At 41.4% G+C, this 26,040-nt stretch overlaps 1 protein-coding gene across 1 annotated transcript in view; it reads right to left on the bottom strand.

Annotated features, from left to right (window-relative positions):
* LOC131252110 (subtilisin-like protease SBT1.8) overlaps positions 1–4,012 on the bottom strand; it is a 33,928-nt gene extending 29,916 nt beyond the window's left edge. The window contains exon 1 of the mRNA XM_058253004.1: positions 2,394–4,012. Within this exon, the coding sequence (XP_058108987.1) occupies positions 2,394–3,996 (1,603 nt within the window). The 5' untranslated portion in view covers positions 3,997–4,012. The remainder of the gene's footprint in view (positions 1–2,393) is intronic.
* Positions 4,013–26,040: the final 22,028 nt, after the last annotated feature.

Here is a 26,040-nt window from a genome sequence, read left to right on the forward strand (position 1 = left end):
TCTAGGTTCCAAATGGGACACACCTTGGGAGCAATAGTGGTTAAATGTCCACGTTGTAAATGGTGGTTTTAACCCCCATTGTACATCTCCCTTAGGCCTGTTGTTAAGCCCATAACCATCTTACCTTATTGGGCTATCCCAAATCATTGGGCCCCCATAAGTGTTACCCATCTTACCTTAGTGGGCTAACCCAAACCATTGAGCCCCCATTCATGCTAGTGCTCTCCACCCACCTTGTAGTGATCTGAAACGTGTAGTCGTGTTAATTTTTCATGTTTTGCAGCAGCACCTCGTAACCTCTAATCTTCAATTAGTTGAGAAGTGGAAGATTGGGCAATAAATTATCCACTCATTGTTTAAAAACTCAAAAAAGTTGACTTGGTTCGATGGTCTTCTGAGTTGGGTCTACTCAAATACATGACTCAACTCAACTTAATAGTCAATAAGTATAAATTAAAAGTATTAGGAATAGAAGAGACAACTCTTTTTTAAATTAACTAAGATATGGATTGACAAGTGGTGTGACTCGCCTCAAGTCACAAGTTGTTTCCATTTGACCCACTTAGCAAGTTGACATGCATGATGATTGGGTTCCTTACTCATGGCTCAGTGGTAGACCTGTCGTTTTCATCATTGAGGTTATGGGTTCGTGTACCATTTGGTGTGTGTGGGTGTGAGGGTGTGTGTGTTTTAAAAAAATAAAAATAAATTATATTGACATAATGAGTCTTGTCAGGGTCACTAGTTACTCAACCTGAAATCTCTTTGAATAAGTTAGCTTTGCCACGTTTTGAGTTGAGTAACGCAACCACACTTACATGCCATGAGCTAAGAATAGCCGCTGACTGGGGCATTCGACTGCTCAGGTTTGAGTACGATACCAGGCTACCCCTGTTAGAAACCACCTATGAGACGTGTGCCATATACGAGGTACCTGACAGAAATCTAATTAGATTCGTATGAACCATTGGTAGCCTTGGGTCTAGTATCGGGTCTATAACGGTGTCTGGTTGATTCTCGGGTCTGGATCCAAATTCAGCGTGTCAAAAACATTCATGTGGGCGATATTTAAATGATGAATGTACTTATGGAGAATAAAACTGTTCCCGAACTAGTGAACTTAATTTTGTGGTCTTCCCCAGGACCTGGCAACGTGGCACAAGCCCGAGAGATCCAGACCCTTATCGACTGGGTCAGATTCTTAATTAGCTGCCGTGGTCGGCCAAATCGGTCTAAAGTCTCATGAGCTGGGTCCTGTCCGAAATTATAACCGGATGGTTAGAAGAAATTGGCCAAGTTCCGGACATGCACAAAGGTTTCTACCCGGTTAAGATACTGGGTTGAGTTTGTCACCATGGGATCTGACTAATGGCATCTAGGATCTCTCGTACGAGTGCCCATGTTACCATCAAAAAAAGACAAATCCTTTGTGTGAGACCCACTGTTTTCACGATGTTACATCCGTTCCGTCCAAATGGTGCATTCCTTCATGCCAATAATATGGACAAAAATCATCCCTATCTAAAACTAAGGTGGGCCACACCATTGATAAAACCTTAAAATCATGCCTAATTAAGTTCACGTGGCGTTGCTCTCTTAAGGTTTGGGGCAGGCTGATTTTTGAATTTCACCTTTCATCTTGGAGCCGCAAACCGTATGAACTGCCTCGATGGGCATCACGGTGGACCCCACACAAAAACACCTGGTTGGCTATGATATGGCCTACCTGAGTTGTTGACTGGGCTAACGAATTTCCATGGGGCCTAACATCAAGAGGCCCAACTTATGAACGGAGTAGATGTCACACAAAAAAACAAGATGGACCCACAACCAGTGTTCCACCGGAAACGGATTGGCTACTACCCCTGCCACCAGCCCATGGCTGGTGGTCGGTGCTCCGTGGGCCTCACCATGATGTATGCGTTTCATCCATTCTGTCCATCTGTGTTTCTAGATCATTTTAGTTTATGAGATTAAAAATGAGCTATAACAATCTCATGTGGACCACATTACAGGAAAAAACGTTGAATGAACATCAATCATTAAAAACTTTTTGGGGCTCATAAAAGTTTTGGATCAAGATTGTTTTTTCCCTTCATCTAGGTCTGTATGACCTAATCAAAAGATTGGATGTCAAATAAACAGTACATTGGGCCTCAGGAGGATTTTAATGGTGGATATCCAACCACTAATATTTTCGTGTAGTGTGGGCCACCTGAAATTTATATCCCTCTCATTTTTGGGATTAAGACATAAAGTTATCTGTAAAAATGGATGAACGGCATGTATGAAACACATACATCATGCTGGGGGCCACAGAGGACCGACCACCATCCACCGGGCCCGTGGCAGGGGGAGTAATCAATCCGTTTCCTGTTCCAGCCGAAGCATACCTGACTTCACGTTGAAATTGGTTCTCCGTATATCTTCCTGCAACCCGGTCGGAGCAGCCAACCCGGTCCAAGCTGCCAATATATTCAAACCGGGTCCGAACAAATCCGGCTTCAGTATCCCCGGCGTGATCAGATTCGGCCCTCTCGAACTAAAAGCCGCCACCACAGGCGAAGGCTTCACATTCAAAACGGTCCCACGAAAACTTATCACAGCCGTTGGATTTCGAGATGATCGAATGTACTCCTTGATCAGACCACTGATCTTTCTGCCAACCGACAAAGCCGGCAGCACATGGCTATCCGCCTGCAACACCTTGTCCGCGGTCATGTCTGCTATGATCATCGCGGCCCCACCAGCCTTCTTGACTACCAGACCCTTTTCCACTTGTGAATTCCCGCCGCCTTGGTCGCAAACCACCACCTTCCCACGTGCGGACTCTGCACTGAGCGTGTCTGGTAAGCACAGGTTGCTTTCGCTAAACGAGGCATCCTTGCTCACGTTATAAATTACAGGAAGCATTTTAGCGCCCATTCCTTTACCGCTGTACAGTGACACTCCGTCGTACTGCTTTCCATTGCCAAGGCTAACGACAGCCGGGAAGTTACGGTCGATCGATCCCGCTCCAACCGTCATGATCCATGGTGCCACGCTATCTACGAAGCCTTGGTATGGTCCATTATTCCCAGCAGAGCATGCGACAAAGATCCCATGATCGACGGCTGCGAATGCACCGATCGATATTGTATCAAGTTCGTAGGACAATGCTCCCCCGTGGCCCAGTGAGATAGAGAGTATGTCGACGCCGTCGGCAATCGCAGCGTCCAACCCCGCGAGGATGTCTGAACTAGAGCATCCAACGTTCCAACACACCTTATATGCAGCCACACGGGCTCGGGGGGCCATTCCGCGGGCGGTGCCAAGAGCGTAGCCATAAAGGCTAGCGTTTACCACAGGCGATCCTGCTGCCGTTGATGCCGTGTGGGTTCCATGTCCGTTTCGGTCACGTGCCGACGTTATCTCCTTGAGCTTACCACCCTGGGCCATCCCCTTCCAGAAGCTCCTTGCTCCAATGAGCTTCCGATTGCAAGCTGAAGGGCTGAAATCCACGCCGCGCTCACACTCACCACGCCATCGTGAAGGAATCTTTGGCATTCCCGAATCGTTAAAACTGGGGCTTTCAGGCCAGATGCCGGTGTCGAGGAAGCCAATGATGACATCTTCAGTGTCCTGATCAAGATGGTCCTGATTTTGGTGGCCTATTTTGGTATTGAGGCCTAGGAAGTCAGGTGTATGGGTGGTATGTAGATGGTAGAGTATATCAGGATAAATACTGAGTACAGTTTCGGAGCGACGGAGGGCTTCAGCCTCAGAGGAGTCAAGGGCAGCGGCAAAGCCGGATAAGACGGAGTCGTAGGTGTAGAGTAATGCAGTACTGGCGTTTATTGAAAGGGAATGGAGGTGGTCCGTGTACCAGTGCGCATCGGTGGTGTAGGATAACTGCTTGTGGTTTTTGTTCATGTGGACTATGTAGGTTTGCTTTGTGGCGTGGGTGAGAGATAGAGAGAGGAGACAGAAGAGCATAGACCAGCGGAGGGAATCCATGGCGTGTGTGTGTGTCTGAGAGAGAGAGAGAGAGAGAGAGAGAGAGAGAGAGAATGGGCCTAAAAAGGTCAAGAGTGCTGGAGAGCGAAGACCAAGGAAGCTGATTGCGTGGTGTGCCACACATCACCCACCTCCGTAGTGTGTTGACGTCACCAAGTTTGTGGGCGCCACCATGATGTATGTATTATATCCACACCGTCCATCCATTTTACGATATCATTTTAGGACATGTTCCCAAAAATGAAACAGATCTGAAGCTCAAGTGGACCACACCACAGAAAGCAGTGGAGATTGAACATCTACCACTAAAACCTTCCGCGGGGCGACAGAATTTTTGGATCAAAAAGATATTTGTTTTTTCCATTCATCCAGCTCTGTTTGACGTCATGAACAGGCTGGATGACTAATAAACATCATAATGGGCCCTAGGAAGGTTTCAACGGTGGGAATCACTGTCGCCACTGCTCTCTGTGGTATGTTCCACATGAGCTTTGGATCTGTCTTAATTTTTTATCTTATCATCTAAGATGATCTCGGCAAATGGATGGACGGTGTGGATATACAAAGCTCGTGCCGATGGATTTTACACTATATATTCGGTTTTTCAGTTTCTAAAGTTGGCCCCATCGTTCACTTATCCAAGACGTTGATATGGTTGGCCTCTCTCTGATGGATCATGCAGCATAAATCCGTCAGGATGTTTGACATCCTACAGTTTTTTTTTTTTTAGTACACGCCCATGTCAGTACACACACTCCATGTTAGCCACCCCTAGGGATCGATACCAAGACCTCAAGTGTTGAAACGAGGTACCTCCACTCCTACCAGTTGAGCTATGGATTGAGTTTAACTGTCATTGTATTTTGTCTAAAGTGCGTTTGATTGCACCAAATTTCATTAAATGTCATGAAAGCTTAACCCAAATTTAACGCAGGGAAGGGCGTGATGATGAGTATCACCCCCTTCCTCAAGCCATGACACGTTGAGTCCACGAAAAAAAATAATCCTAGCCCATGAGAGAAAAGATAAATTTTGATAATTTTATTGATAACTTTCTAAATTAAACAAATTTGCATGCTTAAATAACCCTATACAATGTAATTAAAAGAGATAAATAAATAAAAAATTAAAACAAAAAAATATGCAATTTTTTGCTATCCGTCAATTGAATCGTTGATCGATCGATCAATCGGAATGACACAAAAACGTTTAAAGACTAAAACTAAAAAAATCATATTTGTTCCGATCAATTGACCTGATCAAATGTTTCTCTCAATCGGTTTGCTCGATTAACCTCAATCAATTGAACTATGCTGAATTTTTATTGATTTTCCTTTAAACTTCTTCCTGTCAATTTGTGTTAGGAGCATGCATACACCACATCTTGGATCAGATCTCCTCCACTTGAAAAAAAAAAAAAAATGCGTCCCCGAGTTATCCTTCGGTTCCGGTTTGTGATAGTTGTATAGGTCTACTACATTGAATGTTTGTGAGATCTTCATGTCATTAGGAAGATCGATGACATAGGTGTTGTATTGATCTTATCGAATATATGTACCTGCCCAATCTTTTTATTCTTCAGCTTGTTATATGTCTCGGTCGAAAATCTCTCCTTATGTAGGTGAACCATGACGTTGTCACCGACCTTGGACACCTTTAGGTGTTGATGTGTGTAAACTATTTCCTTGTATTTGTCATTAGATGCTTGTAACTTGGCCTGAACATTAGTGTATACACTTATGATTCAGTTTGTCATATGTTAAGCAGCAACGCTCACGCATGGAAGCTTGGGCAATAGAACCAATTCAGAGTATGCTTAGGTATTTGTCTATACACAACTTCAAATGGGGACTTACTAGTCGATTGATTTTGCATATTGTTAAACGTGAATTTCGCCTAAGTCAAGGAAAAATTGCACTACTTGGGCTTATCTCCTGATATGCATCGTATAATGCTCTCTTGTATATGATTCATTATTTTAGTTTGCCCATCTATCTATGGATGATATATTGTAACGCCCTGAATTTTTGCGGCCCAAGTACATACTCGTGTCCGAGAATTTCGGGTGTTAATAATGTAAAACTTGGATGCTTCAAAATTGCACATTGTTTTTTTTTTTCATTTAGATCACATTCAGTTATATTCACGAAGGTAACCATTCACGAGAATAAAATCAACTACATTTATTATTCCATTAACATAGAAGAATTTAACAAATCATCAAATGCCCTCTTAATGGGAGCTTATTACATTATCAAAGTTCGTAGCGAAAAATAAATAAAATAATTCATGGTAATATCTTTCTTCTTTATTCGAACGAATCTTCCATAGAATGATTATCATCCGTATCATTAACCTGTAAATTCACCTACAATATTTGTATAGTTGGAGAGGGTCAACTCCCTGTACTCATAGTGGTGGTTGTTCTTTAAAGTTTACAATAATTTAAGTGATTCATAGGGATAACAGAAGGGGGTACATTTCATACTTTATAAATACAAGTAGTATCGGTATACCCAAACATTCTACATGGAATGCATGACTACTAAAGTATGTTTAGTCCATCACACTCCGCGATCATCACAATGTGGAAAGTAGTTCAAAATATCTGACTAGCCCCGCATTCTCACACTATGTAGATTTGTCAAGGTGTCCAACGTTAACGTGGATTTATGCGAACATCTCAAGGCAACACAACAATATGATTGGAGGATTTACATGACATGATGCATTTATGGAGCGACTATTTGCGAAATCCAATTCTGAAAAATTATGTAACAAGTATGGCAATTTACTTACATCGATTGTGCACCACTCACCTACCTACGAGATTATGTGCCAACCAAGAGGGCCGCTACTCGTAATGCATTATGTCCATGATAGTGTATTGATCACTAGAAGTGAAATTTTCAACATAATACTTGCGTGCAAGATAATAATGTAGTGATTTGAATTAGGTAACAATGACTCATAAGGTGAAGATAACAATATTAAAAACTTGAAACATGTAAGAAAGATATAACCAAATCAATTAAATTGCAAAATTTAAAAGAAAAAAACCTCACCTTTAATAGTCTGATCGTTCACTACCTGATGGTATTGTCTAAATGCAATTTCATCCTAAACCACATGATTTGGATGGTTGAGATTTATCTATGGTTGATATTAGGTTTAGATTTAATAAAAAGAAAATGAAATTCTCTAATTAAATAGATGGGTATTATATAAAGGGATGGGGATCTTACCTTAATCGATTCCTACATTCCGACTAGACAACTCAGATCTAATGGATCTCAACCCTTCACTCTCTTCCTCTTCTCCTCACTGTGGCTAGTTGGAATTGTTTTGACAGGCCCGGATTCTTGCAGGGCTTTAGTGGGGCTGGGCTCTGTTCTCGGCCCTCTATCTTCTTTATTCTCTCTTCCTTCTCCCTCTTTTCTCTCTCCCTCTTCTCGTTTCTTTCTTTCTCTCTCTCTCTCTCTCTCTCTCTCTATTTGTTGTATATATCCTACAACGGCAGGCATAGAAATATATATAATATTCCACGACATTTAAAGGGTTCTTATGAAATTCGCAGGTTGGACGTAATGTGTAAGGGAGAATAGCATTAAGTGTTGTTTGTGATTCCCCTGTGTTTGGATCCTATTAGGATTCTTCCTTCTTTCTTCCAGGGGTTGGGTCAGTTCTGGATGGCCCATTGTTTGATCAGCTTGATCCGCTACATAGTACGGTGGTTTATGAGGTGGAATCGGTTCTTTGAATGAAGAAGATGACTCGATTTTAATGGCGGATAATCAACCGATGAGTCTACCTTTGATTTGATGATTAAAGGTAGTTTGGATGGGTCTTAGGAGACTTGTGGGCCCCATAAACCAGATGTTTCAGACGTTTAAGTTGGTGGGTTTCGCAAGATCGTGCTTCGGACGATTTCTCCGCAACTAGTGTGGACGTCTGGACGATCCGGGATTTCCAGCAAGGTGAAGCTCCCTCAGATCTTTCCGGATTCCCTGGGAGGGTCGGAATTCTCATTTCTTTTAGCTGGATGGTTCGAATTTATGGATGGGTTAAGGTGGAGTTCGCTTTCCTATTGTGTGTTCTTCGAACGCAGTAAAGCACGTTGTGAAAACCATTTTCAACTCAATTGTTGGGTTGGTGGGGTCTACTGATGGTAGTCCTTCGGGAAATCCATCTCGACCACTAATCCCGTCTCGTCTTGTTAGGGAATGGGCTTAAGTTTGAGGTGGATCCATGGATCGGATGGTCCACACATGAAGTAGGGAGATGGGGTAAAACCCATTGTTGTACTCGATTTTCCTCGCTTGTTGGAACAATGTGAGAAAGGATGCCGCTTTAGTTGGGTTGTTAGGAATAGGTAGGGTCCATTTGTGATGACTTTCAGAAGATTCGTGCCATTCACCATTTTCATCATGGTGTGTTGGCCCGTGGCTCCAAGTTTGAAGCAGACCTGAGCCATGGGTGGACCACGCATTATAGAAATACGTGGGTTTCATTCTCACATAAAAACCAGTTTAAATTAGTTTTGGGTTTTTAATTACAAATTTGCCTTTTCCATAGTCGTAACTTCCACCATCCGTTCCTACTAACAGGACCATCCAAATGTGACGAAACTTTACCACTATTTGTTATTTTTTATGTTCTTTCTAACTCTCAGTTTGGACCCCGATCTCTCGAGGATGACTAAGATGCTCTTTTAATGGCTAACACACTTCATAATTCCAAAATAACATTTGTACAGATCTAATTGTCACGTTACCCGGTGGTTTGGATCTAAACCCTAAGATCTTCATAATGACTAAATTATCTTAATATTCAAATGACCATTTGACGGATCCAAACATGATGGATGATTAGATGATATGTTAAAAATAAGTATACTTGATGGTTAGTATTCTAATCATGTATCTAGGTGATTGTACGATCAGTTTTGTAAATGAATGAACACAAGTGGCTTTTTGGAGCGATCAAGAGTAGAACATGTACACTGTTATATTTGAGTGACTTGTTCACATGTGTAAGTTCCTCATATTGTAGTTTTAATGGTAGGTTAAGCATATTCATATGGGGTGAACAAGATGAACGGATTAGAATTTCAATCTGATATGTGTACGGACGAATGTGGGTGTCAGATAGTTAGTTTACTATAATCAGGTGGTCCAAAATCAAAGTGGACGGTCAGATGTCTCTATTTAATAGTGAATATTTGATTGAGCAGTTTGTTATGATGGAGAGATGAGAATACTTAGTTATATGGTGATATCATCATAAAAACTAATGGTCGGATGACTTGATGTATGGATGAAGATTATTTCCAACGGTTAGATTCATTTTGAAAAATAAATGTAAGATTAGAATAGTTAAATTGGTATTGTACATATACACATACTAAGTTAAACTTCATGGTAACACTTGAGAACTTTCAATACTCGAGTATTGAAAATTTCGGTGTGTTACATATGCACTGCAAAATTTTAACTTCCTGTCAAATCGCCTACACAAATTCCTCTAAAAGTGACTAAGGAACTCAGTGTTGCGATATGAGGTGATAGATTTTGGGACACTATGTAGTCGCACAACCTCTTAGAAGAATAAATTTGTGACATGTGTAGCGTCGAGATTCTTCTTGTACTGTATGAAATGAGCCATCTTAGAGAATCTGTCAACCAAAACAAACATGGAGTCCATTCCACGCTGGGTTCGCAGAAGACCTAGTACAAAGTCTAAGGAGAAATCCTCCTAAGGGCCGTTAGGTACCGGCAATGGAGTATATATGCCCATGTTCTATTACAGCCCCTTTGAGGCCTGACACGTATGACATCACAACACCGCTTTTCCAATATTTTGTTTAAGTTCGGGCTAATAATAACGCTCCTCCAATAGAGTTATTGTCTTGTCTCGCCTTAAGTGGCCGCCGAGGCCACCTCAATGTAGCTCTTAGATGACACACTCTTGCAACGAACTCCATGGAATGCACAACCAATTTTCCTTGAAAGTGAAATTGTCCTGAATATGTAGGTTACTAGACTAACCCTCCTGACATCTAATTCACATGTTCTTAAAGTTATTGTCATTGACATATAGGTCCTTGAGGTATTTAAACCCGAATTTGAATTCCTACAAGAAAGAAATCCACCTAACGTGCACACAGATAAAAATAGCCTGACTGTTAATTAACTTGAGGGCCTGGTGGTCCGTGTTAGTGCACTGATTTTTGCATCCTATTTGTCAATCACGTTAGTCCTTGCGTCACATAGTCGGTCGAGCCCTTGGAAAGTAAAGACCGAAGATACAATGAAAATGGAACATCAAGGAGTATTGAACAGGTAAATGAAGTGTTTTGGTGACCCTAACCCTAAACCAAAAATAACCTACCTCTAGATGATCTTAATAACCTAATTAGTAAAATTCTTAATGATCATCCCTTAAGTCATAAGAGCCTAAACTTCTTACTCTCATATTGGTTTTAGAGGTCTCAAGTTATTGAAATAACTACAAAAATTCCACAACCTTCGGTCCCATAGAAGAACACTTTGGTCCGACCAAAATTGGCCAAAACAAGACAGTAAGCATAGACATGAAATTTACGCTGGTCCCATCGAAGGATGACTTTGGTCTGACTAAAAGTTGTTGAATCTTGTCAGCAAACAATCTTGAAAAATGGGGCATATTTGATTCCAGCTGAGTGAACCTTGGGCTGGACTCAATGCAACTAAAGGACAAGATCGGTCTGACTGAAGACCAAGATCGGTCCGACTGAAAGTGACCAAAACTGTCCAATAACTTTCCAATCATAATTTAATGTGACCGAAAGTACTTTGGTGAGACCAAAGATTTACTCGGTGCAACCGAAAACTATCTGTTACAGATCAATTGGAGCTTTTCTCTTATAAAACTAGCATCCAGATCTTTATAAAGATGATGGATTTTGGTATTTTAGAGACCCTAGTGCATCTCAAGTTCTACCAAACATTCTAGACTCTATCACAATGAGATCCATGCTCTCTTCTTAGTGATTTTTCACTCTAATGAGCATTTCAAGTTCCTCTTCAAGAAGATCATGATCTTAAGCTTTTTCTAGAGTATAGACACCATGCTTATTGGTAAATCCAAAGTCTCTATCAATTTCTAAAGTGTCCATCCAGGTGAATCCCCTAGGCATTTTAACTTCCCATTAATTATAGCTGATTTAACCAAACCTCCCATCACCTTGGTCATTGCTTAGGAATAACAAATGTAAGTTGTTTGATCCTGGAGTTAAAGCCTCGGCAGAGCGATGGCATAATGATCAGGGGAGTTGTGGGGAGTTGATTTAAGCATGAAAGAGCAACGATCAAGCAACCCTAGACGGTGCAACAATGGGGCTCAATCCGATAAGTAAGGTTATCATTTGTAGAGTCTATGTACACTCTGTCCATGTGTAGGATTGAGTGTAAGAGTTTGATTACCAAACTCAATTAGGTTTTTAAGTTGTCCTAGAGGGGGGTGATTAGGACCAAATAAAATTTCTTCTATTTAAGTCTAATTTGCCTAATTAATCTATTATGGTAATTAAGTTAAGATAAGAAATATAACTCTAAAGGCTTTCAAGCCAATAGAGGGTCCAATCACATAAACTACAAATGATTCATAGGTTAAGCAACTAGTTTATAACTATAGTGAACATGTGTGTGAGATGTGCTACCTATTTGATCCTAACATTCATCTGATCATGCATTTATAAAGATTAAACATGTAATCACAAAAAACATAATCTAACCGATGCACAAATGACAATCTCAAACACAAGCATGTATAGTGGTTCGGTTACCCTATTTCACTCCCAGTGAACATGCTCAACCCATTAGTGTATCGGATATCACTAAGGTAGGTTTTAAATCAGGTTAACCTCTAACCTTTACAATCCTACACAAGGACCGGCTCCCACAAGAGACTTTAGTTGATTTTCTATTGGCTAACCAACAACCTTGGTCCTACTCAGGAACCTACACCTGTACACCTATGTTGGTGGCCTACACAAGGACTTAATTTAGATCTTACTCAAGAACCTAATTGAATTTGGTATAAATAGGATTATGCCAAATAAAAAATTAAAGTACAAATATAATGAATAAATCAGAATAAACCACTGATCTCAATAGCAATAGTAATGAGAAATTGATTCAAACTTTGTTCATAGGACAACCTTACACTAAAAACAAATGTTTTAGGTAGGATAATCTGATTTCATGAACATAGTAAGGATCAAGATCACAAACTAAGCAAGAGACAAGAGAGAACTATCTAATATAAGCATTTACCACACAACCAAATTATAATCATTCACCACATATACAAAAATTTAAACCATTCACCACAAACACCAGAAGTTATAGTGGTTCGGTGTGTACACCAACTATTCTCAAACAACCACACCTACTCCACTCCCAATAATCACAACCCATGTGATATTGGTGTTCACTAATAATCAAGGTTTTCACAGGTTCACCTTAAAACCTATACTGTTGTGTTTTTAGATGGGCTATCACAAACAAAACCCCACGTTGAGATTTTCTTGCTATCTCAGTCAAAACCAATGCATGAGATTTTCTGGATATCTCAAAGAAACCAAAAACAAAAATACAAAATGATACTTATCTTCCTTTCTGAAGACATACTTGATGTAGCCCGTAGAACCACTTCGTTTGATGTATAACGTTTAATGTCTAATAATATAGTCAAGGGTTCTAGGTTCTAATTGATTTTAAATTAGTTCAAACCTTAGGCTACTTGTTTGAATCCTTTAGATCTCAAAATGAAGAATGATTAATCTCTTTTAAAAAATAAGATTCATAAACTAAATATCAAAGAATCAAAACAAAAAGCTATCAACATAAATTTAAAATACCGTGCAATAGTTTGAAGATAGTGGGGACTTCTCTCTGTCTCGATGGAGGCTTTTCCTAACTTGAATTAATTAATTTGGAATGAGAGAAGGCCTCTATTTATAGGTTGAAATTCGGTACTTCGACTCGTCTAAGGTCTCATTCGACTTATCTAAGATTTAACAAAATTTTAAATTTTTAGCGCGATCGGATAAAACCGTTCTTCGACTGGTCAAAGGCCCTGCTCAACTGGTTGAGGGCCCTGTTCGATTGGTTAAGCATTGCCTTCGACTGGTCAAGGGTGCAAAAAATCGGTCGCTGGACTTCGAGTCGAGCACCCTTCGACTGGTCGAACACCCTGCTCGATTGGTCGAGAAACCACCAGAATTATCTATTTTTTGAGTTTGAATCTTGGACTGGTCGAACCAAGGCTTGTATTAGTCGAACTAAGGCTTAGACTAGTCAAACTGAAGCCTAATGAAAGTATAAAATCCTGTACAAGCTTAGCATTTGAAAGAACCTAAGCCTAAGGTCTTTCTAGGGTCATTTATACCTGACAAAGCTGGACATTGAAGTGTATAGAACGAATCTTCTACTTAAAGGTGGAGCTTGATCTTCTACTAGTAGTAGAACTTGAGTATTCTTTATTTTGCATTATCCACGTCTTGAACTTGTTCTTACACTATACACTCTTCATGGTTTGTTCTTGAAGGTGAACTTTCCATCACTTGAGGTTGAACTTGAAGGTGAACTTTCTATCACTTGAAGGTGTTTTGTCTCATTGAAATTTTACAAAATAAAAGTGTGCACAACACTTACAATCAAATAAAAGTATGCGCACCACTTACATAAACTCTTACAATCAAGCTTACACAAGGATATAGTGTACATGAACTCTCTAAATGACAACCTTACTTATCGGATTGAGCCTCGTTGTCGTGCCATCTAGGGTTACTTGATTATTGCTCTTCCATACTGTAATCATCTCTCCACTGCTCCCCCAATCATGATGCCATCGCTTTGCCAAGGCTTCATCTCTAGGATCAAACACATTGCATTTGATATTCCTAAATGGTGACCAAGGTGATGGGAGTTTTGGTTGAATCTCCTACAGTTAATGGGAAGTTAAAATGCCTAGGGGATTCACCTGGATGGACACTCTAAAAGTTGATAGATACTTTGGATTTACCAATAAGTATGATATTTATACTGTAGAAGAGGCTTGAGATCATGATCTTCTTAAAGAGGAGCTTGGAATGCTCATTAGAGTGAAGAATCATTAAGAAGAGAGCATGTATCTCATTGGGACAGAGTCTATGATGTTTGGTGGAGCTTGAGACACATTAGGGTCTCTAAAATGCAAAAATCCATCATCTTTACAAAGATCTGGATGCTAGTTTTATAAGAGAAAAGCTCCAATGGATCTATAACGGCTAGTTTTTAGTTGCACTGAGTAAATCTTCTATCACACCGAAGTATTTTTGGTCATACCAAATTATAGTTTGGTCAGACTGAATTATAATTAGAAAGCTGCTGGACAGTTTTGGTCACTTTCGATTGGACCAATCTTAGCCTTCTGTTTAAACCGATCTTATCCTTCGGTCACATCGAGTCCAGGAGAAGATTCACTCGTCTGGAACCGAATATACCCCATTTTTCAAGATTTCTTGTTGACCAGATTCAGCAACTTTCGGTTGGACTGAAGTCATCCTTTGATGGGACCGAGTCCAGCCGAAGGCTTGTTCGGCTGGAGCCGAATTAGCTTGAATTTAAAGTCTATGCTTACTATCTTGTTATGGCCAATTTCGGTGGGACTGAAGTGCTCTTCGGTGAGATCGAAGGTTGTTGAATTTTTGCAATTATTTCAACAACTTAAGACCTCTAAAGCCAATATGAGAGTGAAAATTTTAGGCTCATATGACTTAAGGGATGATCATTAAGGATTTTGCTAATTAGGTTATTAAGATCATCTAGAGGTAGGTAGTTTTTGTTATAGGGTTGGGTTCACCAAGATACTTCATTTACCTGTTCAATACTACTTGATGTTTCATCTTCTCTTGTGTCTTCAGTCTTCACTTTCCAAGTGCTCAACCGACTGCATGACATAAGGACTCACGTGATTAACAAATAAGGTGCAAAAATTAGTGCACTGACAATCTTGCCCTTTGTCAATTACGTGACAAAAACCTAACCTAAGACCATGTCATTGTCCATTCCATTAATATACCAAAACAACTCAAAATATTACATGTTAAATATAAATTATTTACAACTCAATACACTAAGACATGTAACTCTTGCATTGCTCCCCCAAATTGCTTCCCTGATCAAACGAACCATGCAAGGCATCATTCATTGTTTTGGTGGTAATTGATCTTTCTCCCCCTTTTTGTTAGCACTTGACAAAGAGTTAGGTTCATTAAATATGACAAAACAAAAAAAGCATGAAACTACTCTCTAAGTTATAAATTACCAAATAAATGGCATATACTAACAAGGGTTGAAAGAATGCATATTATCATGAAAACATGGAGCAACCTATGATCATTCAAGAGATATATTAATTAAATTGTGATCATCCAATGATAATCTAAGCTAAAGGTATATGATACCACAATTTGTCAAATTTAAAGCTTAAATTATCAAGTCAATTGAGGCTTAATCCCTAGATGTACAAATATGCTCAATATGAGGCCTAATCCTTAGAATTAACTATATAGCACAAAGGAAGGTGAGACAGATGTAACTGTATTAAATATTTATAAATAAATGCTATATGTCTGGGCCATAAATGAGTAGTTGTAATCCATTCATATCCACACACAAATATTATCCCATGGCATGGATGAATATCCCAACATCCACCACCATCCAATAATCCAAAAAAATGACATACACATGCCCTAAAAAGGAACAACCCATAAACCAACTCCTCCATAACATGTCACCCCACAAATCATCTGCACTTATACTATTGGTGTCTGTCGATGTCATCCTCAACTTGGTCTAACTCGAGGGTCCGAGTTCAAAGGCGTCATCTTGCTGGGAGGATAAGTGAGCTGCAATCCTCTAGATAGTGCGCTGAAGAGAATGAATCACTTGCCCCATAGAGTGGACCATCCAATCTTGATGTGATTGTCCCTTTAAAATTAGTGCCTGCTAGCCCTGAGGTGTAAAAGAAGATCGGCCTGAGGTGTAGGCGCTGTAGTGTGGTTATTAGTAGCTGATGGTGACGGCGCATCGACAGGGGCCTCATCTATGTTTGCAACCAAATCTGGGACGTGAACATCTATTTGTTTTAAGAATTCGGGTGCCTGAGAGGATCTAGATGTGGAGGGAAGATTCATCTTCAGTTGGCATTGTGCATTGAATTTTTGAGCGATGACCTGAGTGCCGTCAAACTCTCTAAAACCACACTAGAGGGCAAGATGATACAATAATCGACCAAATGGTAACCCATAAGTGTTTGACTTAAAAGAAAATGTGAGCTGATGATAGATTATTGTGGACAGACACAGGCTCCCTCTTGCCAAGATTGTACAAGGTTTCCACCATAAATGGGGTGAACTCGGTATGATTTCCCAACCGAGAATACACATTGGACATAAATATGAGATGAAGAATTCGATAGTCAGTGGGCATGTTTGAGACCCGAAGTGCATTTTCGTGATACTAAGGGACATTTTGACCATTACATAGAAATTTTGTCCAAACGGCCTGTTTAGCTTTTGTTGAAAGTGTTAATTCAACGGGCCGGTATGGGCACAACAGAACCTCAATCAGGCATGAAATACGCGTGAGTGAAATGTCAAATGCCTAACCTTGATAGTCTAAGACCCGTATCCTAGCCTGTACTATTCCGTAGGCTTCCGTAGTCCTCCTGGTAGAATTCCGGTAACCCACAACACGTAGATAGCAATTGTGCGTGATCTTGAGTTGTATCCCACATTTTAGAGTTGACTCGACCCGAAACTTATACCCTAGCAACCGCATTGTCGCCGCATATTACACGCCGAGGAGATACCCAGGCCAGGAGATGTGGGCCTGTGTTCGGTTCAAGGAAAATACTGCGCGTTGCGAATTCTGAGTGACTCTTTATATCCCCTCACATCAATCAATTAAAGCACAAGCAACTACCTAGCCCATCACTTTCCCACCAACAAAGCATGACACCCCTCTCTCTCCCATCCCTAAAGTCAACCCTTCCTTACAACAACCCATTCCTCCTATCCCTCTCTCCTTACATCTTCTCTCTCTCTCTCTCTCTCTATCTCATTTTCTACTCATTCTCCTAAGAAACCTAAGCACCCAACGTCCATGTCTTCCATGGAGAAGTTAGGTGTGGCCCACCTCCCTACCACCCAATCCCACCATCCAAAGATCATCTCCACCGTTGAAATGCATCCCCCGGAGCTCTAGGATGCGTTGATGGAAGAAGTCTAAGAAGATCAAAGGTGGGTGTTTCTTAGGCCTAGATTTCATTCTTTTGATGATGGGCCAAGTGGGGCCTACCGATTAATGGTATGGATCCCACTTTGGACCCTAGGTGTGGCCGATGGCCCACCATGATTCTCATGATCATTCCATGATGGGGCCATTCTCCATGGACCCTATCATGATGTTTATTTTCCTTGTATGAATAAGGTCATTTAGACCTTGCATTTTGGTGGAGAAAGGATCTCCACCGTTGATTTTGATCGGTGGGCCCACATGTAATGGGACCCACTTGATGTATATTGTAAATCATAGAAGGGAGGGCCCATAGTGCCCGAGTCCATCCATCACTCATCTCTCTTTCGTTTTTGTGATGATATGGCCATGTGGCCCACCCGGATGGACCCCACCATGAAGTATGCATCTTATCCATGCCATCCATTGAATGGGCCACCTGGAATTCCGTCTGGACAGGCCAAATGTAGGGGAAAACGCAAATATCGAATTGATCAAAATTGGTGGGCCACGTCCATGTGGGACCCACCATGATCCAAGTGTTGTATCCATACCGTTCAGCGTCCAAGGACACTGGATGTGGCCAGTGAAGTGTGAACTGATAGTAGGGTGTACTAAACAGCTAACAAAATAAACGAATAAATAAATAATATAATATAATATAATAGAATATAATATATGGTATGGTGGGCCCTGCATGGGACTCACCTTGATGTATATTATAATATAATATAATATTATATATATATAGAGTATGGTGGGCCCTACATGGGACCCACTTGGACGTATTTATTCTATATCCGTTACGTCCATCTGTTTGGGGGCCACCTTGATGTATGGTGTGGATCCACACCATCCATCCAAATGAGTCAGATTCAAATCATTGGCAGGCTAGGCCGTCTGTGGGGACCCACCCTGATATGTATATCCACTCCATCCAATCCTGGACGTGGAAAGCAGATTAACTGGGTACCTCACACCAGCTATATAGCTAATGTACTGACGGCAGCAAGTTCTGTGGGTCCCACCTGTTTCATCCACCCTGTCCATCTATGGACCCACCATGATGCATGTGCTGTATCCATATCGTCCAACCATTTGAGAGATCGTTTTATGGCATGAGTAAAAGCATGAGTTAGATCTCAAATTTAGGTGGACCCCACCATTTGTAATAATAGTGGACAGTGACATCCACCGTTCTAATTTCTATGGGCCACAGTAGTTTCTAATTAAGCTGATATTTATTTTCAGTCCATCTATCTCTAAGTTAACTTATGAATATGTTGGATCTCAAAATACATCACGGTTGGCCACACCGTGTTGTGTCCAGCCCTTAATCAAGTGGACCACCCTGCAAAAACTAATGGGATTTGAACATCTACCATTGAAACCTGTTTGGGGTCAGAAGTTTTGGATGGATATGAAATTTGTTTTCCTCTTAGTTCAGGTCTTTGTGACCTTATGAACATACTAGATGGAAAATAAATGTTATGGTGGGCCCCGAAATTTTAAACGGTGAAAATCATTATCTCCACTGTTATTTGTGGTATGGTCCAGATGATCTTTCCACCTTGATGTATATGCTGTACATCCATGTTGTTCATTTGGTGGGCTCATTTGGGAGGTGTAGGCCCACCTGCTGGTTGTGTAGGGCCGATCTGCTGTGTGGCTTAGTGTGATGTATGTGAGGCCCAGATGGAGAGGCCTATTATGTTGTATTCGAAGCCCACGGGATAGGGCCTGTTATGATGGAATTGCGGCCCAGATGGAGAGGTCCATTGTGATGTATATTGGGCCCATGAGTGAGGCCCGATGTGATATATAAAAGGCTATATGATGGGGCCCACCTGCTTGAATCTGAGGCCCATGGGCAAGGCCCATTGTGATGTATTCGTGGCCTATGGGCAAGGCTCATTGTGATATGTATTAGGCCCACGACGTGTGGTCCATTTGATGTATTCGAGGCCCAGATACGTGGCCCATTTAATGCATATGAGACCCATGTGTAGGGCCCACATGCTATGTATTTGAGGCCCATGTGAAGGCCCCACCTGTTATGTATATAAGGCCCATGAGTGAAGCCCATTGTGATGTATTCGAGGTCCATGTGATGCGGCCCATCATGATGCGTATTAGGCCCATGTGATGCGGCCCATAGTGATGTGTATATAGTCATTATATGAGGCTCATTGGTGCGGCCCATTGAGCGGCCCATTGTGATGTATTTTCAGCCCATTTGGCATGTGGCCTATTGTGATGTATTTGTGGCCCATTTGAAAAGGCCCGTTGTGATGTATTTATGGCCCGTATGGTGAGGCCTGATGTAGTGTATATGTGGCCCTTGAGTGAGGCCCAATGCGATGAATGTGCGAACTTTTAGAGCTTTGATTTTTGATATATGTATTTCCTTTTCAGCACTATATTCAAAATTTTATATTAGTGGATATGTGATGATGATGTTGTTCTTGTGATTTGGGTATACTTGTGGTTATGCTTCTTATGAGATAAATGTACATTGAAAAACCCTCCTTGTAGGATCCCAGGATTGAAAATCTAGTGCATGTGCGCTGGGAGCCGAGAATGGGGTACTACAGAGGCTGTCGGCACCAGATTCAGCGATCGAGAATTTTGCGAGCCCGGTTTCTGAGTTTGGGGCGTGATAGATAGTTAACCTTAAAAATCAGTGAATCTCCATCCTTTGGTTAAGTTCAGTGAGACAGGAAAGACCGAACAAGGTTTTCATTAAAAGCTCCCCCAAAAGACCGAATGAGATGCCACCCTTGACGAAAAAGTATATCATAGACATTAAACTTCTTCAGACAATCTCAGTCGACATTCCTTTCACAGATGACTTTTTGTTTGGAAAACCTAGTTGCAATGGGGCTAGAGGGTGGAGATGGTCTGACCGTGGAGGAACTAGGACCGACGAAGACATTTGAAGATGAAGGGCCCAGTCTAGGGTTTTGAGAGGAGGTCTTCCCTCTTTTTGGAGCTAACTATTTGTGCCTCATCTCAGTGGGGCAACCAACATCATGCTTTTTCTTAGTACGTCCTTCGTAGGGAGGAGATGAGCCTAGATTTCTCATTTTGAAGAAGATGCAAGCAAAAATGTTGAAGATCAACAAGAGAAAACAGTCCCTAGAATGATTTAGGAGGAAATACCTAAGATGTAAAGGAGGAATCGAGGGATAGAACGATTATAGTCACAAAGCCCTCCAGCCTAAAGAGGGAACAAAAATAGAGAGAGCGAGAAAAACTGCGGTCGAGAGATGAAATTGGGCAACGTAGGGTTTAAATTATGCTGCTCAGCCCGACCACAGTTGCACTGAAAGTAAGTTCGGTCGCACCGAACATCCCTGAAAACTCAAAAATTACCCCTCTTTCCTCTTTTTCCCTTTTATTTTTTATTTTTATTTTTTATTTTTTCTTTGAGGCTGGATCCCTCAACACTTAATAGATTGGTATATCTAATGTCCCCAAAAAACAATAAAAAACTAAGAGGCCAAAATCATTTGGTTTTTACAATTTGCCCTAATAAAACTTCGCAGGTCACTAATCTAAGCTATTATGGTCTTCGAAGTTTTTAGGAAGGGATACAATGGTGTAGGCCGTCAGAACATGCAAGTGTCTAAGGTCTTCATCACTAGAGAAGTCTTTTGAATCGGATTTGGATTCCTTTGTATCATCTCATGTCACCTCTATTTCCTTGCCTTTAGATATTATTTTGTTAGGGCAATCAGTGACAACCTGTCAATAACCTTTATAATTATAACGTTCGACTTTCTTAGGTAGTTTAATGTATTTGCCTTTACGATTCTTAACTACATTGTCCTTCTTCTAGCAACGATTCTCAAACTCTTCATCAACATCCTTATCATCACTATCACTTTTAGATTTATTTTTTTTGCCTTACGCCTGTGTTGATGCCTATGTGATGTTTTGAGGATGGCTGGTTTCTTTCCACTGGAGGGGACCTTAAAGTATAGTTTGAATATTTGTAAAGAACCTAAAAGTTCTTCTACTTTCATTTCATTTATATTCTTAAACTTTTCTATAGAGGTTATTTTGGGAGAGAACCTATCCGGTAAGGATCTAAGAAGTTTCCTACATATACGCCCTTTTGGTATTTTTTTTTCTCCTAAGCCGTACATGGAGTTACAAATATCATTTAATTTAGAATAAAATTTCATGAAGGTTTTAAACTCTTCCATTTTAATATTTTCGAATTAGGTCATCAAGAGATGTAGTTTCAACTTCTTTACTGTGCTAGTTCGCTCGTGAGAGACTTCCAATATGTCCCATACGTCATTCCCTGTTTCACATGTGCATATACGTCTGAATTCATCGGGGAAAACTGCACAGTAAATAACAATAAGAGCTTTAGTATCATAGGTATAACGTTATTTCTCATCAATACTCCATTTGAATTTATCTTTGGGATGGCTAATGGTTCTACCGTCAATCACAACCTGTTATGTGGGCATCTTCCATCCTTGTTCCACAGTAACCCAAACCATAGGGTCAATGGATTTTAAAAGGACCCTCATCTTAACCTTCTAGTAGGCATAGTTAGACCCATCAAATTATGGTGGTCATGTGATAGCACATCCCTTTTGGTTATACGACATTCTTAAGCCTCTTGGATCAACTCAAGGCAGTTAAGCCCTTCGAGAGCTACCCACTCTAATACCAATTGAAATTTCTTGGATTTAGATACCAGGACTACGTGTGCAAAAGCTTGGCAGAGCCAAGAATTGAGGGGGGTCCAATCATATAGACTACAAATGATTTACAGGTTAAGCGACTAGTTTACAAACTATATTGAACATGTGTGTGTAAGATGTGCTACCTATTTGATCTTAACAATCATTTGATCATGCATTTATAAAGATTAAACATGTAATCACAAAAGCATAATTCAACTGATGCACAAATGACAATCTCAAACACAAGCATGTATAGTGGTTTGGTTATCATACACTCCCAGCGGATGCACTCAACCCATGAGTGTACCGGATATCACTAAGGGAGGTTTTAAATCAAGTTAACCTCTAACCTTTAAAATCCTACACAAGGACTGGCTCTCGCAAGAGACTTTAGTTGGTTTTCTAGCGGCTAACCAACAACCTTAGTCCTACTCAAGATCCTACACGTGCACACTCATGTTGTTGTCCTACATAAGGACTTAGTTTAGGTCCTATGCAACCCTTAATTCTTAGCTCTGCCAAGCTTCAACACATGCAGTTGTGATATATAATTCCAAGCAATTTCATTCTGTATATAGTATAAATTCCCACTGAATCAAATAATGCCTCCAATGCCACAAAGTCTGAACCATTACATACAATTCTAGCTCATAAGTCGATCATTTCTAACGAATATCACTAAATTTCTTGTTGCAGAAGGCCAACGGCTTTCCCTTTTGAGACAATACATCAATACAAACATATGAAGCATTACATTCAACTTAAATAATTTATCAAAGCTTGGAAGTATGAGGATCAAAGTAGTAGACAACCTCCACTTAATTTAAGAAATAATCTATTGGCCTCATCAGTCCACTGAAAATGTCCCTTCCTCATGTAGTCGGTGTTCGGTGCCACGATGGTACTGAAGTTCCTCACGAATAGACAATAGAAGGTAGCAAACCCATGAAAACTTCACACTTTATGAATGTTTGTCATAACCGGCCATTCTATGATGTCTTTTATCTTCTCTTTGTCTACACAAATGCATGTGGACATCATGACAAAGCCTAGAAACAAGAGGCTTTCTATCAAGAAGTTGCACTTCTTTAAATTGAGGTATAACTTATTCTCTGCAAACACTTAAGCACCTGTTTAAGATGCTCCAAATGGTCTGCCTTGCTCTGATTATATATCAATATGTCATCAAAATAAACCACCACGAATGTAAGGCCCATATCCTAGACCGTATTGTTTCGTAGGCTTCCGTGGTTCCCCCGGTCGAATTCCAGCGACCTGTGATTTATTACCAGCATTTGCGCATGATCCTGAGTCAACCCGAGACTTATACCATTGCGACCGCACCATCGTCGCGGTTCCGACGCCGTATCTCGCACGCTGAGGCGATACCCGGGCCAGAAGATGTGGACTCGCGTTCAGTTCGAGTAAAACGCCGCGCGTTGCAATCCCAAGAGAAATATCCCATCAATCACCTCTCATGTCAAGTACAAAACCCCATCTCTAAGCAACCCCAAAGTCAAAGCAACCCATCCCTCACATGTCAAAGTACACATCACCCATCACTCACCTTTCACCCATCACCCTCTTACATCACTTACACTCCTCTCTCTCTCTCATAGCTCTCTCTCATTTTCTCCCAAGTAACCCACGTCCAGGCAAGCTCCATGACAGAGAGCTTTGTATGGCCCACTTTCTACCTCCCATCTCCACCATCCAAAGTCCATCTCTACCGTTGAATCGCACCCCTAGGAGCTCTAGATTGTATTGGCGGAAGAAGGAAGAGGAGATCAAAGGTGGGTGCTTTTATTTGTTGATTTTATGATTTGAGGGCCCATATATGTGGGACCCATCTTGACGTATGTATTATATAGGGAGGGCCCATAATGGCGGGGTCCCTCCCCTTCACCATCGTTGATCTCTCTCTCTCTCTCTCTCTCTCTCTCTCTCTCTCTCCTACTGAGGCCCACTTTGAAAAATGGATTAGATCCACACCGTCCGGCCACGTGAACGGTGGGAATTCCACCATGATGTATCATTTACACTGTCCAGTGGACGGGCCTGGATGCAGTGAAAGCACAAATATCAGCTTATTCAAAAGCTGTGGGTCACGTTAATGTGGACCCACCTGACGTGTGAATGATCCAGATATCTGGTGGGCCACATGTGTGGACCCACTAGATGGATGTGTTTTAAACCGTCCATCCGTGCACTGGACAGCCTGGACGCTGGACTATCCCTAAAATAATAATAATAATAAAATATTCATAGATTTAATATATATATCTAATATAATATATGTTTAATATCATATCTGGTGGCCCCACGTGGGACCCACCGACCATGGAAGTGGATTGGCTGGTTTACTGCCCACCAGCTATATGGCTGACGTATTGATGTTAGCAATGGGTCTAATAATCCAGACCGTCCGTGCAGCTTACTGGTGTGCCACACATGTGGACCCCACCATGAGATATGTGTTATATCCTACCATCCAAACTGTTTGAGAATAGTGGACCCTGCCATGATGTATGTGTGTATCTAGCGTCCAGACCTGGACGGATGCTGGAGGTTGTTTTTGCTAAAAACTAAATAATAAAATAATAAAGTAAGATGTAAATATATGTTATAATATATATACATACATATGTGTATATCTGGTGTGGGTCACGTGTGTGGAGCCTCACCATGACATATGTGTATATCTGGTGTGGGCCACGTGTGTGGAGCCTCACCATGACATATGTATAACTAGTGTGGGCCACGTGTGTGGAGCCTCACATATGTGTATATTTGGTGTGGGTTCCATCAACGCTAACCGTCCATCCGGACGGTGTGAATCCACACCGTCCATTTAGTTGGTGGGCCACGTTGTGGACCCCACCATGATGCATATGTTATATCTATACCATCTATCCATTTTTTTGGCAGGTGTGGGCCCCACCTCCACACTTATTTGATGTATGCATTTTGTATCCACGCTGTCTGTTGGAGGGACGATGGATCCTAACAACATCACTGCTGTGCCGATGACAATTCCGTGGGTACCACCTGTTTAACGTTAACAATTCTATGGGGCCTAACATTGATGTATGGGTCTTATCCACACCGTCCAAATGGCTGGACGGTGGGACCCACGCCTTGATGTATCTGTTTTATCCACACAGTCCATCTAGACAGGTGGTGTGGGACGCCACCATGATATTTGTGTTTCAATCATGCTACCCTGCAGCGTGGGCCCCACACACGTGTGGAACCCCCCATGATTAAGTGTCATGTGGGGCCTGCCTTGATGGGCCATCCAGATCATGGACTCCACCATGATGTATGTATTATATTCACGCCATCTGTCCATTTGTGGTGTGATCCCACCACGATGTTTTATCCACTCCGTCAGTCCGGTAAGGGGACGCGAACCCCGCCATGATTCATGTATTGTATATCTGCACTGGATGGTAGGGCTCACCCCGATGTATGTATTTCATATCCGCACTATCTATCCATTTTGATGGCATAGGGTCCACTTGCTGCATGTGTTGGGTCCGCCTGCACCGTACAGACTCACCATACTGTGTGTGTTTCATCTATGCCATCCACTTGTGCAGCCCACCGCGATGTATGCTGTACCCCCCATCTTGATGTACATAAGGCCTAAGTAGTGCGGCCCACTTGTTGGATAGGAGGCTCATGGGTCGAGGCCCATTGAGATGTATTTGGGGCCCATGGGTTGAGGCCCATTGTGATGTATACCCGGCCCATGGGTTGGGGCCCGATGTGATGTATTTATGGCCCATGGGTTGAGGCCCATTGTGATGTATATCCGGCCCATGTGTTGGGGCATGATGTGATGTCATTATGGCCTACATGCCGAGGCCCAATGTGATGTATATGCAGCCATGAGTGAGGCCCGTAGTGATATGTATTAGGCCCTTGCGTGTGGCTATAGGCCCACTATATGTTTGGCTCTATATAGGCCACTCCTTGGGATTAATGATGGTTAAATGTCCACATTA

Source organism: Magnolia sinica, chromosome 7 (genome assembly GCF_029962835.1).
Source record: "Magnolia sinica isolate HGM2019 chromosome 7, MsV1, whole genome shotgun sequence".
Classification (NCBI taxonomy): Eukaryota; Viridiplantae; Streptophyta; class Magnoliopsida; order Magnoliales; family Magnoliaceae; genus Magnolia; species Magnolia sinica.